The sequence below is a fragment of the Perca flavescens genome, chromosome 9, assembly GCF_004354835.1.
Source record: "Perca flavescens isolate YP-PL-M2 chromosome 9, PFLA_1.0, whole genome shotgun sequence".
NCBI classification, from domain to species: Eukaryota; Metazoa; Chordata; class Actinopteri; order Perciformes; family Percidae; genus Perca; species Perca flavescens.
The window spans coordinates 24,575,336-24,590,021 of NC_041339.1; the positions used below are offsets into that span (position 1 = coordinate 24,575,336).

The following is a 14,686-nucleotide window of genomic DNA, read 5'->3' on the forward strand; positions in this document are numbered from 1 at the left end:
ATTTCTCCGCACTTGATCCATCTGACATGTTTGCAATTAAAAAGAAAACTCCCTCTCAAATTAAACATTTAATTATGTCTGACAAGCTAATGTTCCATTATTATTGATTAAACATATACTGCACATCATTTACCAAAATCTACATTTATTCATTAGTGACAGTTCAATCTTTGTAATAGTTTTTTCAAAAGTATAAATTGATATGTAATATACATGTTGTAGCTAAATTATTTATGACAGAAAGTTCTGTTTGGTAACAGCTAAACAATTCAAACAAGTCATGTTATATTACTGCTCCCCTCTGAAGAGTTTTTAAGGCTGTTGAATTTCTTTTTCTGTCACGAGTTTAAAACACAGTCTTAAGTTAGAACTTTCAAACACGCGTGCTGGACTTTTTGGCAAATTTATAATGTTCTTTCTGATCCCAGTTGTGCTTAGAAAGTGGTTCCCAGAATTCCCTGGGCTTGTTTGTTGTCATCAGGCCACCAGCCGGACCTGCTCGGCTCTGTAGGTGTCAAAGTCCTCAGGAAGAGTGTCTGCAGAGAGAAAGAACATGAGGGGAAATCACTGTTTGGTTAAGCTACAGTTTGAGCAGCCGAAGGACAAATACTCAACATGGAGCAGGAAAATTACTTTTTGGCATTTGTGGCTGCATTCATATCTCTATTTTGCATTCATATTTACCTTTATCCAGCTTAAACGAGCTTCCAGCTTTATAAACATTTATCAGAATGTCTTTCAATATATATATATATATATATATATATATATATATATATATATATATATATATATATTATTGGGCATTTTTAGGTCTTTATTTTCACAGGACAGATGAAGACATGAAAGGGGAGAGAGAGGGGGAATGACATGATGGAAAGTGCCGCAGGTCGGAGTCAAACTCGCGGCTGCTGCATCGAGGAGTAGACCTCTATATATGTGCGCCTGCTCTACCAACTGAGCTTACCCGGCCACTGCTCTTTCAATTTTTGTGAAATGTACAGGCATGCGTTTTAAAATCTCCTTATTTCAGAATCAGAAACTTCTCTTATACCGTTGCAGCGATAACGCAGGTTGGCCCAGATGATGTTCTCCTGGGAGAAGCAGAAGACTCCCAGTCGACCTCCCCTCATTGTGGTGTCTATGATGACGCCTGTGTCTGCCACCATCTGAGGACCCTCAAAGAAACGAACTCTGCACACCAACCGTGAGAGAGAGACAGCGTAACAACATCACACAGCAACAAACTGATTCATGGTTTGTACGGTTGTTCATAAACAAGACCACCTAGAAGCAGCCGGAAAATGTATTTTTTCTCTTTCAGTAGAGGCGAGTAGTTTCTCCCACCATATAGTCTTGGGAGTTTGCTAAGCAAGGCTAAACGTGAAGGACCAAACTGAATGCACAGACATTGGTGTGATGGAGTTTTTCTTGAACTCAGTCAGTACCTGATGTAGCCGTCTGCGGGTCGGTGTTGGAGGAACCAGCGGTAAGAAGTCTTGTCCTTCCAGCCCACATTGCGAGCATCTTTCCACAGGAGTTTGACCTGGTCACTGGTGTCACCGGTGTGCCACAGGGCATTCCTCAGGTTTTCACCAGGACCCGTGTTTGACTTGACAGCCTTTTAGAAAAACCACAAGTGACAAGAAGTCTGAGTCTCCGGACTAATCTTTCATGTCCTCAGTAAGCATGTCCTGGCAACTCTTGTGTGTGGCTTAAAAACTAAAAACTATTTAAACTTTCGACTGGACTTCCGGAAAAAGGAAATCTCGACCAAAATCAATTCATAAAATTACATTATTGTAAACATTGTATTAACATTTACAACTGCATACTTGATGGGTTATTTCAAGAACCCTTTGTTAATGGTTTATTAACATTTCTAATTGCAGGTCACTTTTCCAGAAGTCAAGCAGTTGAACAGTCCATTAGAAGGTTCTCCCCAATGAGGATTTTTCACAACCTGATTACTCAAACGTTTTTCTTATTAATGGCTTACAAATGATCTATAATCGGATCAATAATACATGATTTATTAGCCATCATTAAAGCCATTTATTACGGCTTGTATATCATTTATAAATGGAGCCTTATCAGAAAGTAGTGCCAGTATTTCTTATGACTAAACTGCTAAAAAAAGTTTAATTCCTGCAACATTTCCCTGTGGTAGAACGGTAGACTACCTTCAGTTGGATGCCTGGTTCTGCAACGGCTCTGAACGGGTTTGCCTGCCAGTAGATCTGTTCCACCTGCTTCCACATCACCACGTAGAAACTGGAGCTGTCCTGGTACCCGAAGATAAATCCTGCGTAGTCATCGTCCGTTACTGTGTTAACATGAAACGTCCCTTCAAAATCCACACCGCTGAAAGCCGTGTAACCTGGTGGAGACATTTAAATAGACATTTTGAGGAATACACTTCTTCACCTGCAGTTGGTTGAAACATCACTAATATAATTAACGGGAGCTGTGATCCAAGTACTCTTTGGATTGCAATTTTATTGATTTGTTTGCATCCAGCACCCATCCCACTGAGGTTTTGTTGATGTGCACATGACTACTGCTCAAATTTAAGCCACATTTCCATCAAACACGTTCGGTATGGTACCTTTTAGAACCGTACGTAACCAGTATGGACATGTACCAAAACAGACAGATATGTTCTGCGTTTCCATCCCAGACAGTACTCTTAAATGAAGGCAGGGTTGTTACTGAATAGTAATAGCCTTGGACAGCCATGAGCCAAGAAACAAGCTGAAAAACCCTTTTTATTCCTAACTGCTCCATCCAGCTCATACTGTATTTCCTGTTCCCCGACGACAAAGAGAAACGTCTACACCAATCGCAGACTGCAGTGTTTTTAGCTCCACCTTTTAGTATCAGATCAAGGTGCTAGCTACCTCAACAGAGGGATATCAAAAAAACGGGATGGAATGAAGCGGTTCTGTTAGTACCATCCACAACTTTGAGAGGTAATGCCAATTTCCCAAAATGTTGCACTTTTCCTTTAAAAAGCAGATATAATGCTCTTACCAACAGCCAACCCAGGATCACTGTTCATAGTCTGGACGATCTCTCTTCCCTGCACAGACAAAAGAGTGGATTTAAGAGAAATTTATTCGGATCAAGAAGATGTTTAGTGTTTTGGGACACAAAAAAATACAGAAACAAACAAGTCACTTAACCTGGTTGAGCACCACCCAGTTGGGGTCGATCTGTGCGTCTCCCTCCGGGTCTAAAACGACGGTCTGGTACTCCCTGAAGTCGGTGAGGGTGACCTCAGCGTTTTCTGGACAAACATCGATGGTGTCGACGATCGTGTCGTTGTCAAAATCCTTCTCGCATATGTTGCCCACACCGTCACCTGAGAAGATAAATATAAAGACTGTCTTAAGAACAAAAGCTTTTCTTCATTTGTTATTTACTAGTCTCGCTTTGCCAGACCTTCCTCCACAGCGCTGCGGAGGAGGGTCTGGCTAGTCCACACAGCCTTTCGGGATGGGAGAAAAACGTGCTCTGGTGTATTGGCATTTCTTTAAACCAATCACAATCATCATGGTCAGCACTAAGCGCCCGACAGAGACACGGGGCCTCTGCAAAATAGCCTCGGGAAGGAACTTGTTTCGGAGGAACGTGTACGTTCAAAGGTTGTTTTAGTCGTACAACAGAAAACTCAGATTGGACAGATAGTCTAGCTAGCTGTCTGGATTTACCCTGCAGAGATCTGAGGAGCAGTTAACCCTAGTCCTCATAAATCCACCGGATTTTAGAATTCCAACACAAAGAAAGCGGTTAACGGACATCCGGGCGAAAAGAGCGTGATCCGGCAGGATCATCGTGGATATAGACTAGTTATTTACTAGATGTAGAAAGGGCCATAACCCACCGTTAGAGTCCTCCTGCAGAGGGTTGGGGATCAGACGGCAGTTATCCGGACCAGGTGGCAGCAGGTCTGGGATGCCGTCGTTATCATCGTCATCATCACACTCGTCTCCCATGCCGTCCTTGTCGGTGTCCAGCTGGGAGCTGTTGATGACGGCTGGACAGTTGTCCCGGGAGTCTTGGTGACCGTCTCCATCACTGTACAAGAGAGACTTTTACTGGCATGTGCAGATTTTGATCTCCAGTACACTCGCTACACAGATAATTCACAATAACTATATGTGATGTGACTGATGATGTCACACAGTACCTGTCCTTGTTGGTGTCACAGGGGTCTCCAATCAAGTCGTTGTCCACATCCGTCTGAGAAACAGGTGAAAGTGAACAAAGTCAAAACAAGATGTTCTGCTGTTGTTCAGTTTTTTTTTTTTTTACTTTTTGTGCATATCTAATTGGTCAGTGTTCTTAGTGATAAAAAAAGGGGAATAGGGTACTTCATGAACACAATCTATTTTTCAAAGTTACAACAGAGATTTCAGTGTGTGTTTTAATGTAGGTCAGTTGGAAAAGGTGGTCATTTTATTTTTTTAATTTGAATCAAAATCTGGAGTTACAAGGCATCTGTCATTTAAATCAGCTAAAATCACGGCCACACATTCCAGATTAAGCAGATTAGTGGAGTGTTTGACTCTATATAGTTAAAATAGACTCTTTTTTTTTACTTTAACATTGATTGTTGTGTATAAGTCATGACTATTTGATTATTTGATGTTTTATTTTTAACTTTTTAGTTCAAGTTCAGTTCAGTAGTTCAGGCTTTTAAGTTTTTACTAGTTGTTTACAAGTTGCAATCTCCACTTTACCTTGTGCTGTATACATTTTTTTGTACTCTGTCTGAAGGGTTAAAAACTGTATGTACTTTGGCTTACCAGACATTTGCTTGCAGAGCCAGCTTAAAACATCAAGAGATTTCTGACCTGCTCAGGGTTTGGAACATAAGGACAGCTGTCGCAGGCGTCTCCCACTTTGTCTCCATCGCGATCTTTCTGGTCAGCGTTGGGAACCCTTTTGCAGTTATCCAGGTGATTGAGGATTCCTGAAATTAAAGTAGGAACCAGTGAGTGATTAAGTGACTTATAATACTCCCCTGCCAACTCTGTTAAAGCTTTGTCTTTTCTGGTTTTTGGTATATAGCCTTAATTTAGCTGTACCCAAATTGCAGGCCTCTTTACAACATATTGGTATCCTACGGTGACTTTGCAGCTTTAAACCTACAGTTTATAACTCAAAACATCTATACCTAATGTATGAACAAATCCGTATTGAAGGGACAGTGTGTAAAAGATATGTAGGACACTAACCATCCCCATCTATGTCTTCATCACACTCATCACCAAATTTGTCCACATCTGTGTCTTTTTGGTCGTTGTTTTTGACGGCGCGACAGTTGTCGCAGGCGTCGCCAAAGTCGTCTTCATCAACGTTCCTCTGGTCCACGTTAGGCACCAACACGCAGTTATCCTGTAAAGAAGTACAAAAACATAGATGTACTCAGGCTTTTCATTGATTTTTTTTATGTCTTTTAAATGATTTTTATATCCCATCGTGGTCTTTTATGCATGAAACCTGCATGTTGAGGATCCCATCCCCATCTGCATCCTCATCACAGGCGTCTCCAATTCCATCAAGGTCAGCATCTTCTTGACCAGAGTTGGGAACAGTAACACAATTATCCTAAAAAGAAAAGTTAAAGTAGACTAAAATTAAATCCAACAGAATGGATAACAGTGTCTGATATACAGTGTTATGGACCAGTTTCTCCCACCATGGAGAGCATGCTTAAATTTAAGAACTGACCATGATGGTCAAATTGTTGTTTTTCAAATGCATTTCAAACCCCAAACCACAGCCTTAAAAAAGAATTCAGTCAGTATCTGGCAACAAAAATTAACTTACAACAACATACAGTATATTACCACATCTGCATAACACCTGTGATTATTTTATGCAGTTTTTGTGTCATTCATTTTTACAGTAAAGATTTCTCATGAAGACTCTCAGGAGACTTACCTTGTTGCAGTTCATCTCAGGACAGGCCAGCTTCTCATCAGGGAAACCATCGATGTCAATGTCGGCCCCGCAGAGGTAGCCATTGCCAGCCCATCCCACTCCGCACTGTGAGCATGGATAATGTTTTATGTACTGTACAGATTGTTTTCATTGGCCGTGTTGTGTACTGCATTCAGTACCAGATGACATTAAGTGCTCAAAAAGACCTAATGAATCAAAACTTAAATAAGTGGATAATGAAGATTGTCACACTTTAAAAGCATTAAAAAAAATTAAATCCCTCACCACTATTTGGGGCTGCTACAGTGTGAAACGGCCCACTTTTGCTCCGAGAAGTATGAACTCAGAACATGGGGCAGAGCGTTTTAATTTATTCACCTGACACTCGATTTTACCCTCTCGATGGACAATGCACTCAGCGCTGGCGTGACAGGGGTTGGGTTGGCCGTTTCCACAGGCTCTCTCCGGCTTACAGCCACGCCGCTGGTCCCCAACGTAGCCCGTCTTACAGGGACCACACCTGAACGAGCCCTGATGACACACATAGGGAACAGACCCATCATGTCACTGATAAGGGCGAACATCAGTCTACATTCCTACATTATTATTGTTGTGATAGAACCTCCAAAAACTGCACTGAGCAGCAGGAGTGAGAAACTATGATGCACCATATAAAATTTTACAGTTATACTAGTCTATATCCACAACATTTCACTTCTTGGATTGCTCCGGTGCTGCCGGAAATTCCGCCGGATCACGCTCTTTTTGCCCGGATGTCCGTTACCTTCTGCTTTCTTTGTGTTGGAATTTTAAACTCTGGTCAATGTATGAGGACTATGGTTAACTGCTCCTCAGATCTGCAGGGTAAATAGAGACAGCTAGCTAGACTATCTGTCCAATCTGAGTTTTCTGTTGCACAACTAAAACAACTTTTGAACGTACACGTTCCACCAAAACAAGTTCTTTCCCAAAGCTATTTTGCAGCAGCACCGTGGCTCTGTCGGGCGCTTAGCGCCGCCCAAGACATTTGTGATTGGTTTAAAGAAATGCCAATAAACCAGAGCACGTTTTTCTCCCATCCTGGAATGCTGTGTGGACTAGCCAGACCCTTCTTCGCAGCGCTGTGGAGGAAGGTCTGGCAAAGCGAGACTACAGTTATACTGACTTATTACTTACTATACTGACACTAAAGTGTCACAGAATACAATGGCTAATGTTTAGTTGTAAGCTCTATTTCCAATTTTCAGTTAAAAAAAACATAAAACAGAAAGATGGTGAAAGCATGTGTTTTTGTTTGCGTCACTTTCAAAACTTGAGAGTGGCATAGATGGATGATACGAGTTGATAATGTGTCTCTGCATGCAAAATGTTGCTTCAACATCGATAACAGTGTGACACAGATTATTTTAAGATTATTTTTTGGGGGGTTTACCTTTATTTTTGAAAGTGGATAGACATGAAAGGGGGAGAGAGATGGGGGATGACACGCAGCAAAGTGCAGCAGGTCGGATTCGGACCTTGCACCGCTGCAGGACTCAGCCTACATGGGGCGAACGCTCTTACTGGGTGAGCTAGAGGTCGCCCCAGTGTGACACAGATTTTGACCAAGACTTTATTTTACCCATCGCCCAGTGTGATATGCAATTAACATGCAAGATCGCTGGTATTTGCACAGTATAAAGGGGCCTTAAAGGGCACTGTGGTCAGAAGTAATACAAATAAAAGCTCTAATGAGCTGACTCACTATGGTCAGTTATACAGAAATATATATCTAAAGTTTGCTAGCATTGGCTACCATAAGCCACTGGTCACACCAGATGTAAGGAAGAAATAAGGCTCTGGTAACAAAACATTGGGTGTCCTGAATTGAGTAATGGCACATTTTTCCTTTGAAAGAGGAGTATTGCGTTTTAAAAGTTACACTCTTGCTTTAAGTCATGGTATTGGTACTTTACATATGACTTTTTGAGAGACTGATAGTTAAGTTTCCCTTTGGTGAGTTTGTAGTTTCAACATTCTTCCATTAACAAACTTAACGAGCACTGAATGTCTGAAATGGTGGGGCCCCTTATATAGCACTTTAGAAACATGATACTGTATGTGATGTGATCCTGCAAAAATCTAAACCTTTTAATGGGATGTATTTACTACAGGGTATTATATTAGCAGCAGCCAGCATATTTTCCACAAAAGTGACAGTCAGTGATTTATTGTAAATTCCAAGTGTTTCTACTCACAGGGGTGTTCATACAGACAGAGTTCTCCACACAGCCTCCATTGTTGAGGCCTTCACACTCATTGATATCTTTGCACACCTTGATAGGACAAAAACAGACAGAAAGAAACATCCGATATTTTAATGGACTTTCATGTCAATAAAAATGAAGTGCGGCAGAGTGATGGCAGTCCTGCATCGAGGATTAAGGTGGTGCTGAAACGGACCAGTGCACCCTGTGTGACATAATGTACAGAAGAGAGAAAGGAGGTGTTGGTGACAAATTTAGAAAGGAGCTGGTGGGAAGCAGAGACAAACATGTTGAGGCACAGAAAGGAAAGTTTCTTCTTCCTCAGGTTCAAAAACTATCAACAATATATAACATACCGGTAATGATAATATTTTACTAATTCAGCATCTTGATACTTTTCACAGTTTTTTTAAACTTCCTTTACATACAGTATGTTACTTAGCATTTACTGTAGGTGACTGAGTCTTCAATCAATATGAATCTTCAATGACAATATAATATTGATTTACTAATGCTATTGTCATTTAAATGTGTTACCTGTACTACTACCATTGCCATTATACCTAGTACCACTAAAATAACAACATAGGCCTATACTAATGCATGGTTCACTTACTGGCTTTAGCTTAAGAAGGTGGTGGGAGATGGTCAAAAACTTGCTAGTAAGTGAACCTAGAATATTTTATCACAGCTGTGTGTTTGGAATAAATGCATTACCCTTTGCTTTTTTATTTTGCTGTATTAGTAGATAGTAGAAGCAGTAACAGTGAGAGTAGTTAAGAGGGGCTGAACTGTGTGTGTGTTCACCGACGATGCTGACCTGTTTGTTGGCGGTGGCGTAGGCAAGGCCGACGCCCTGGACTTGGGGGCCGGTGTATCCAGCAGGACAGGTACCGCACCGGAAACCCGGGGACGTGTTTATGCAGCGCACGCCCATGTGACACGGCATCACAGTACACTGTTGACAACAAAGGCACATAAACACACATCAAGACATTCATCTTAAGGTCAACATATGGAAGTTTATTAATTAAATAAAGACCCACACGTGTTTTAGATATTCAGGCAGATATAACTATTATATATAATATATTGGGCGAAGCTATGCTGATAAATACGTGAGTTCACTAAATTACATGAGGAAATCAATGCACCTGTGTGGGTGGAGCAAAGGAAGTACCCATTGGGAATCAACATATAGCTCTGAAGCTTGTTGCAGTCTTGGGATCAGGTTATGCTTGTTCTAAACTACGTCAAAAAATCTAATGTTAAGTCTCCAGAAGACATCCATAGTGTTTCTCTCGGTTGTTCACATGAAAAGTGAAAAAAAAAAGTTTTGTAAATAATGAATAAAGAGAGCAAGAGAGAGAAGTATAATCCCTGGCTCCTTTCTCATCTCACCTATATTATATAATATATGTATAGTTACACAACTAACACAACTCATATTTTTTTCATATCATGACAAATCGTTTCATAATGTAGGCCTATAATATATGTATCATATTTAATACGCATTGAACCATATCATAATGTAACATATTGTAACGTATTGTATCTTATCATATCTCAATCGTATTGTTTTATACCTTAACCACCCTGTGTGTAGGATTTGAATGTCATTCATCAAATATTGTCAAAGTCACATTTGTGATTTTTGATCGGTTGCCAGCTTTCAAGAGAAAGTATGTAATATGAGTTGGTCTCAGAAGTGAGAGTGGAGAAAACTCTTTTTGTTGAATAATGAACCTAAGGCTTAAAGGTAATTAAATCCCCTAAACCAAACTAATCATTTTACCATCATAGCAATGTATTGATCTATCGTATGATATCTCTGCGTACCTCGTCCACATCAGTGCAGTGGGTACCGTTGCCCTCCATACCGTCAGGACAGGGTCCACACTTTGTACCCTGAGGTGTCTCCTTACACTTCACCCCTGGGTGGCAGGGGTTGGGCATGCAGGAGGGACGAGGCTGCATTCCTCCCATCCCTGAGGAGGGAGAAGGTTTATAAAGTCATCTCAACCAATTTGTTCTGACGGACTTTATTATATTAGCTTTATACGATGATATGAAACTCCCATCAACATATATGAATATTATTTAATTGTTTCTCAATATTATTCTTGTATAAATTATGTTCCTGTGCAGGCCTGATGGTCCTAAAAAAAACTAGTGGAGAAGAGTTCTTGAAAAGTTCAGCTACTATTGCACATTGTACATGTTAAACAGTACACAAATTAGCTGTCATCATCAGCATAGAATTAACTGAAAAACAACCAAAGCTTCAAATTCAGTTGAAAAATGTTTTGTGTACACAATCATGAAAGTAAAACTGATAGGAGTTCCTCTTTGGTTGGTCGACTCACCACAGGCTTCACACTCCATCACTGTGTTCTTCAGGAAGACTATTTCTTTTATCTGGAAAATACAATAAATCAAACGTTTGTATGATGCCTTGACCCTATCAATCTGAATCTAATCAACCGTCCAGTTTTATTTTTTCACATTTCAAATGCTTTGAAAAATGGTCAATTTTCAGTATGATCTTTATCAACACAAATGAACCTATTAGCTGCCCTGTATGTGTGAGTTGTGTTCAGTTACACAAAATGTAGATCATCATCAATATGAATAGATACACATTAACTTCATACTTGCTGTAAAACTGGTTTACCTGTTGTTTCAGAAGCTCTTTAATCTCAGCCAGTGCAAGGTTCGTCATTTTAATCTGACTGATAATTTCTCCATCTGAAAAGAAAAAACATAATTACAACCCTTTCAAGAGATACATCCATGTGGCCCAATATGGTCTGTATAACAAATAAAGAACAACAACTTGGACAAGGCCCTGACCTGCTCCAAATAAAAGCCTACGAGACAGAGGCACTGATGAAAGTCCAGATAATCTCATAGCAAAGGTATGTAAACTGTGTGTGTGTGTGTGTGTGTGTGTGTGTGTGTGTGTGTGTGTGTGTGTGTGTGTGTGTGTGTGTGTGTGTGTGTGTGTGTGTGTGTGTGTGTGTGTGTGTGTGTGTGTGTGTGGGTGTGTGTACAATATGCAGATTACCAGTTTAATCAAACGGAAAAATAAACTGATGAAGATTGTATTTTTAGCTGGTGACCTCATTAGTCTTTCTGTTGGCTGAACATCTGTCACCAGAAGCTCACTGAGGAGCAAATATCGAAATGTGGGGGGGGGACAACATACATGTCCTCCTGTACATGATCATGTAACATGATCCACTGTCTGTCGAATACCAAAGTCTAATACCTGACGTTACTCAGCCACCACAGGCCTCGTTTGTATCCACCACCCACACATTCACTGGAGTGAGAGATGCTTTGATTGCAGCTGCTAAATTGATTTTCCAGATATGAACTGATACAAGGTTTACTGGAAGAAACATTTTTCAAGCTTGTCTGCTAACAGGAACTCCAGGATTCGGATTTGGCCGAATATTGGACTTTTTGACGGGGTTCGGTTCCTGCCGAGCCTTAGAATTGTTTTCCACTGAACCAAACCCTACGCTTGCACTCCACGTGGTTCACTGGTCAACGTAATGACATAATTACGGGAAGGTGTTTACGTATGTGGACCGTTCAATGCAGTAGGCTGTGAGAAAGTGAAAATGGAACTCGTGAGCAGAAAAGTGTTGTTTGGCAGTACTTTTAGTCAAAAGAAGGCGATTCAATGTTCAATTTGCAATGCCGATTTGTCTCGTGGTGGCAAGGACCCTAAACAATGCACAACATTGCCGCTGTTAAAACATTTGCGTATGAAACATCCGAAAGAATACGGGTTGTGCATAAAGGAATCTACAGACAGCAGCCAAAATGCAGCAACTTCAGGTACGGCAAAGGAAGGACAGTCACAGCTAAAAACTTGTGTTAACCATTTGTTTACTTCAGTAATTCGGCCGAACACCAAAAATCTGGATTCTGTGCATCCCTAATTTCAACTATCCAACAATGCTGAGATGCTAAAAAGATTATCTTTGAAACAAGAGCGTAAAAAAATTGGTTCATTTGTTCAGGAGAATATTATGCCATTTGAACTCTGGTGGCACTAAATAGCAAGCCTGAAAATATCTCTGTCCTCTAATTAGAGTTCTGCAGTGGGATTAGCTTGGAGACAAAAACTTGGAGAAACCGCAAATATCACCAGCGTTTGTCGCAGTTTATCTGTGTTTTAAGCCCTCAACGTCTCCTAGGATTAGGCAATGGTTATGGTTATGGTTATGGTTATGGTTATGGTTATGGTTAGGGTTAGGGTTAGGGTTAAGGTTTAGGTTAGGTGCCTTGAAGTCAATGGTCGCAGCGCTGCCTGGAAGGAGACGTTGGGGGCTCAAAACAAACATCGAGCGTAAGAGTGAACCAAAACAGTAAAGTTGTGGGCCGGACAGTTAACAATGAGCTGAAACTCGTTATAAAGCTCTGTAAATAACTCTCTTTCAAGTTAAGTTCATTGCTATGAGTGATCCCCTTCACGTTGTCATTTAATAAATTGTTCAAATTAAGCATTGATTAGGCACTTTAACTTACACATTATTTGGAATACAAAACAAAACATAGATTCTGTGTAAGACCGGTTCATGAAGCTTATCTCAAAACAGAAAGGGATGCCCCGGTGTAGTCAGATCCTGACGCGACATGCTGTTTGAACTAATTGACCCAAAGACCTCACCACCTACCCACGCCACCCCATCCCCCTGTACAAGGGTAGAAATCTCCTGAGCGTCAAGCGCAGGAAATATGGTATTCCCATTAGCAGCAACTCTGTTTACTGAATGGGATCCACAGCAGAAAGAAAATATACTGGAGATAAATCACTCTCACTTCTAATAGAGAGGTAAATAAGACTTTTCTTTTTTTCTACAACAGAAAGCTCTCAGTGATTGTTTTTCCTTATTGTGTGCAAGTACAGATGTGTACTCGGAAAGGCTTTGCACAGAAACTCAAAGTTTTCTGAATCCTCCACTAGTCAAATATTAATTTACGTTATGAGGTATAAAAAAGGAAAATAAAAACAACATACATTCTAATTCAAGTTTCAAACCTTAGTAACATTTATTTTCTCATCCATGTTAGACATTTTGTTTTTACTATTTCTCCGTTTTCACAAATTCTATACTATATTGGAGCGAATAATGATAGTGAAGAATGCCTGTAGTAACTTTAATTTTTTACTGGTTTTCTGGCAAACCTCTGATTTCCCAAAAAGAACAATTAAGTTCCACCTTATTGTTTCCCACCTGCATAGCCCAATAACTACAACATTTATTAAAAATTTTTTTTTTAAAAAGATCTTACCTCTCTGTCCCGCTGCAGTGTGTCCTCCCATGCAGAGCACACAGTTCAGCATCAGAAACCACAGCATGGTTGAATCTGTGTTTATAGATCCCGACAGACTGTTCAAGTACAGCTTCTTCTCTCTCTTCTGCGTTCTGACTCAGCGCTCTTTCTGCAAACCTGGTACCAGTCTTTCTTTATACCCCCCCGCCCCCCATCTACCTTCCCTCCCTGTCTTACATCCTCATCCTTTCCCCAAACCACTATTTGGGCAAGTCCAAGTAACAGGATTGCAACACATTACACCCCCACATATAATACATGCATCAACCCAACCTCTGTTTTCTGTTAATATCATGATAATATCATCATCTTCATTTTTGGGAGAACTTTGCTCGGGCCCGGCCTTCATTTTGTTTTTGTTACTTGGTTGGTTGGTTGGTCTTGCTGGTAGTTCGATAGAGTTAGAGTTTTTGTCAGTTGGTTGTTATTTCACATGCTGGCTTGTTTATGTGTATTTTTCATCTTCGTACTTTCACTGCAGGAGAATTAATGCCCCCACACATACTGTTCTCCACACTGGATAACACTTTCTAGTTCAGTTCAAGTTTAAAATTATTATTATTGAACCATGAATTATTTGCTTTAATAAGTTACTAATTTGTGATGTATCACTGTACTTTTTAAACACATTGTAAACTTTGTGTTTGGCTTGCTGCATTGCACAGTAACCATTATTTTCTCGCTGTGAAACTGGTTTTACAAAAGGTTTACAAAGATACACTGTTTCCCGTCTCTGACATCTGAATGTATATAAATTAAAGTAGCACAGAAAAAGTAGTTTTGTAGTTTTATATATAAACTGAAAATAGACTTCAGATCCAGTACATATTTTACAACTTTCCATGTGTACAAGTTCATGATTACAAATGCATTAGACTTTTCCTGTGTGTGTGTGTGTGTGTGTGTGTGTGTGTGTGTGTGTGTGTGTGTGTGTGTGTGTGTGTGTGTGTGTGTGTGTGTGTGTGTGTGTGTGTGTGTGTGTGTGTGTGTGTGTCAGTAATGGGATCAGCAGATGTTGGTTACATTCCTTGCAGTGAATTTTAAATTTTTTTTGGCCCAGATCACTTTGATAAGCTCTCACTACCTCCACTCTCTCTCCATTCCTGCCTGCTTGCTGTTTTGCCCAAAGGAGC

At 40.3% G+C, this 14,686-nt stretch overlaps 1 protein-coding gene across 1 annotated transcript; it reads right to left on the reverse strand.

The window, feature by feature from the left end:
• Window positions 1-291: 291 nt before the first annotated feature.
• Window positions 292-13,729, reverse strand: comp (cartilage oligomeric matrix protein). The gene is made up of 19 exons (XM_028586895.1): window positions 13,512-13,729; window positions 10,876-10,949; window positions 10,568-10,619; window positions 10,041-10,189; window positions 9,019-9,156; window positions 8,190-8,267; window positions 6,331-6,483; window positions 5,953-6,057; window positions 5,509-5,616; window positions 5,244-5,403; window positions 4,860-4,978; window positions 4,193-4,245; window positions 3,887-4,080; window positions 3,186-3,364; window positions 3,034-3,082; window positions 2,184-2,380; window positions 1,449-1,621; window positions 1,055-1,194; window positions 292-536 (listed from the first exon to the last, which is right to left on the reverse strand). The coding sequence occupies exons 1-19, from the start codon at window positions 13,576-13,578 to the stop codon at window positions 478-480; spliced, it is 2,247 nt and encodes a 748-aa protein (XP_028442696.1). The 5' UTR covers window positions 13,579-13,729; the 3' UTR covers window positions 292-477.
• Between the last annotated feature and the right edge of the window lie 957 nt (window positions 13,730-14,686).

Coding starts and splice junctions, on each gene's coding strand:
- comp (XM_028586895.1), bottom strand. CDS start 13,578: ATGCTGTGGTTTCTGATGCTGAACTGTGTGCTCTGCATGGGAGGACAC. Junction 6,058..6,330: donor AGGGTAAAATCGAGTGTCAG/GTGAATAAATTA, acceptor CCATGCTCACAG/TGCGGAGTGGGATGGGCTGG. Junction 3,083..3,185: donor ACTGGGTGGTGCTCAACCAG/GTTAAGTGACTT, acceptor TTGTCTGTGCAG/GGAAGAGAGATCGTCCAGAC.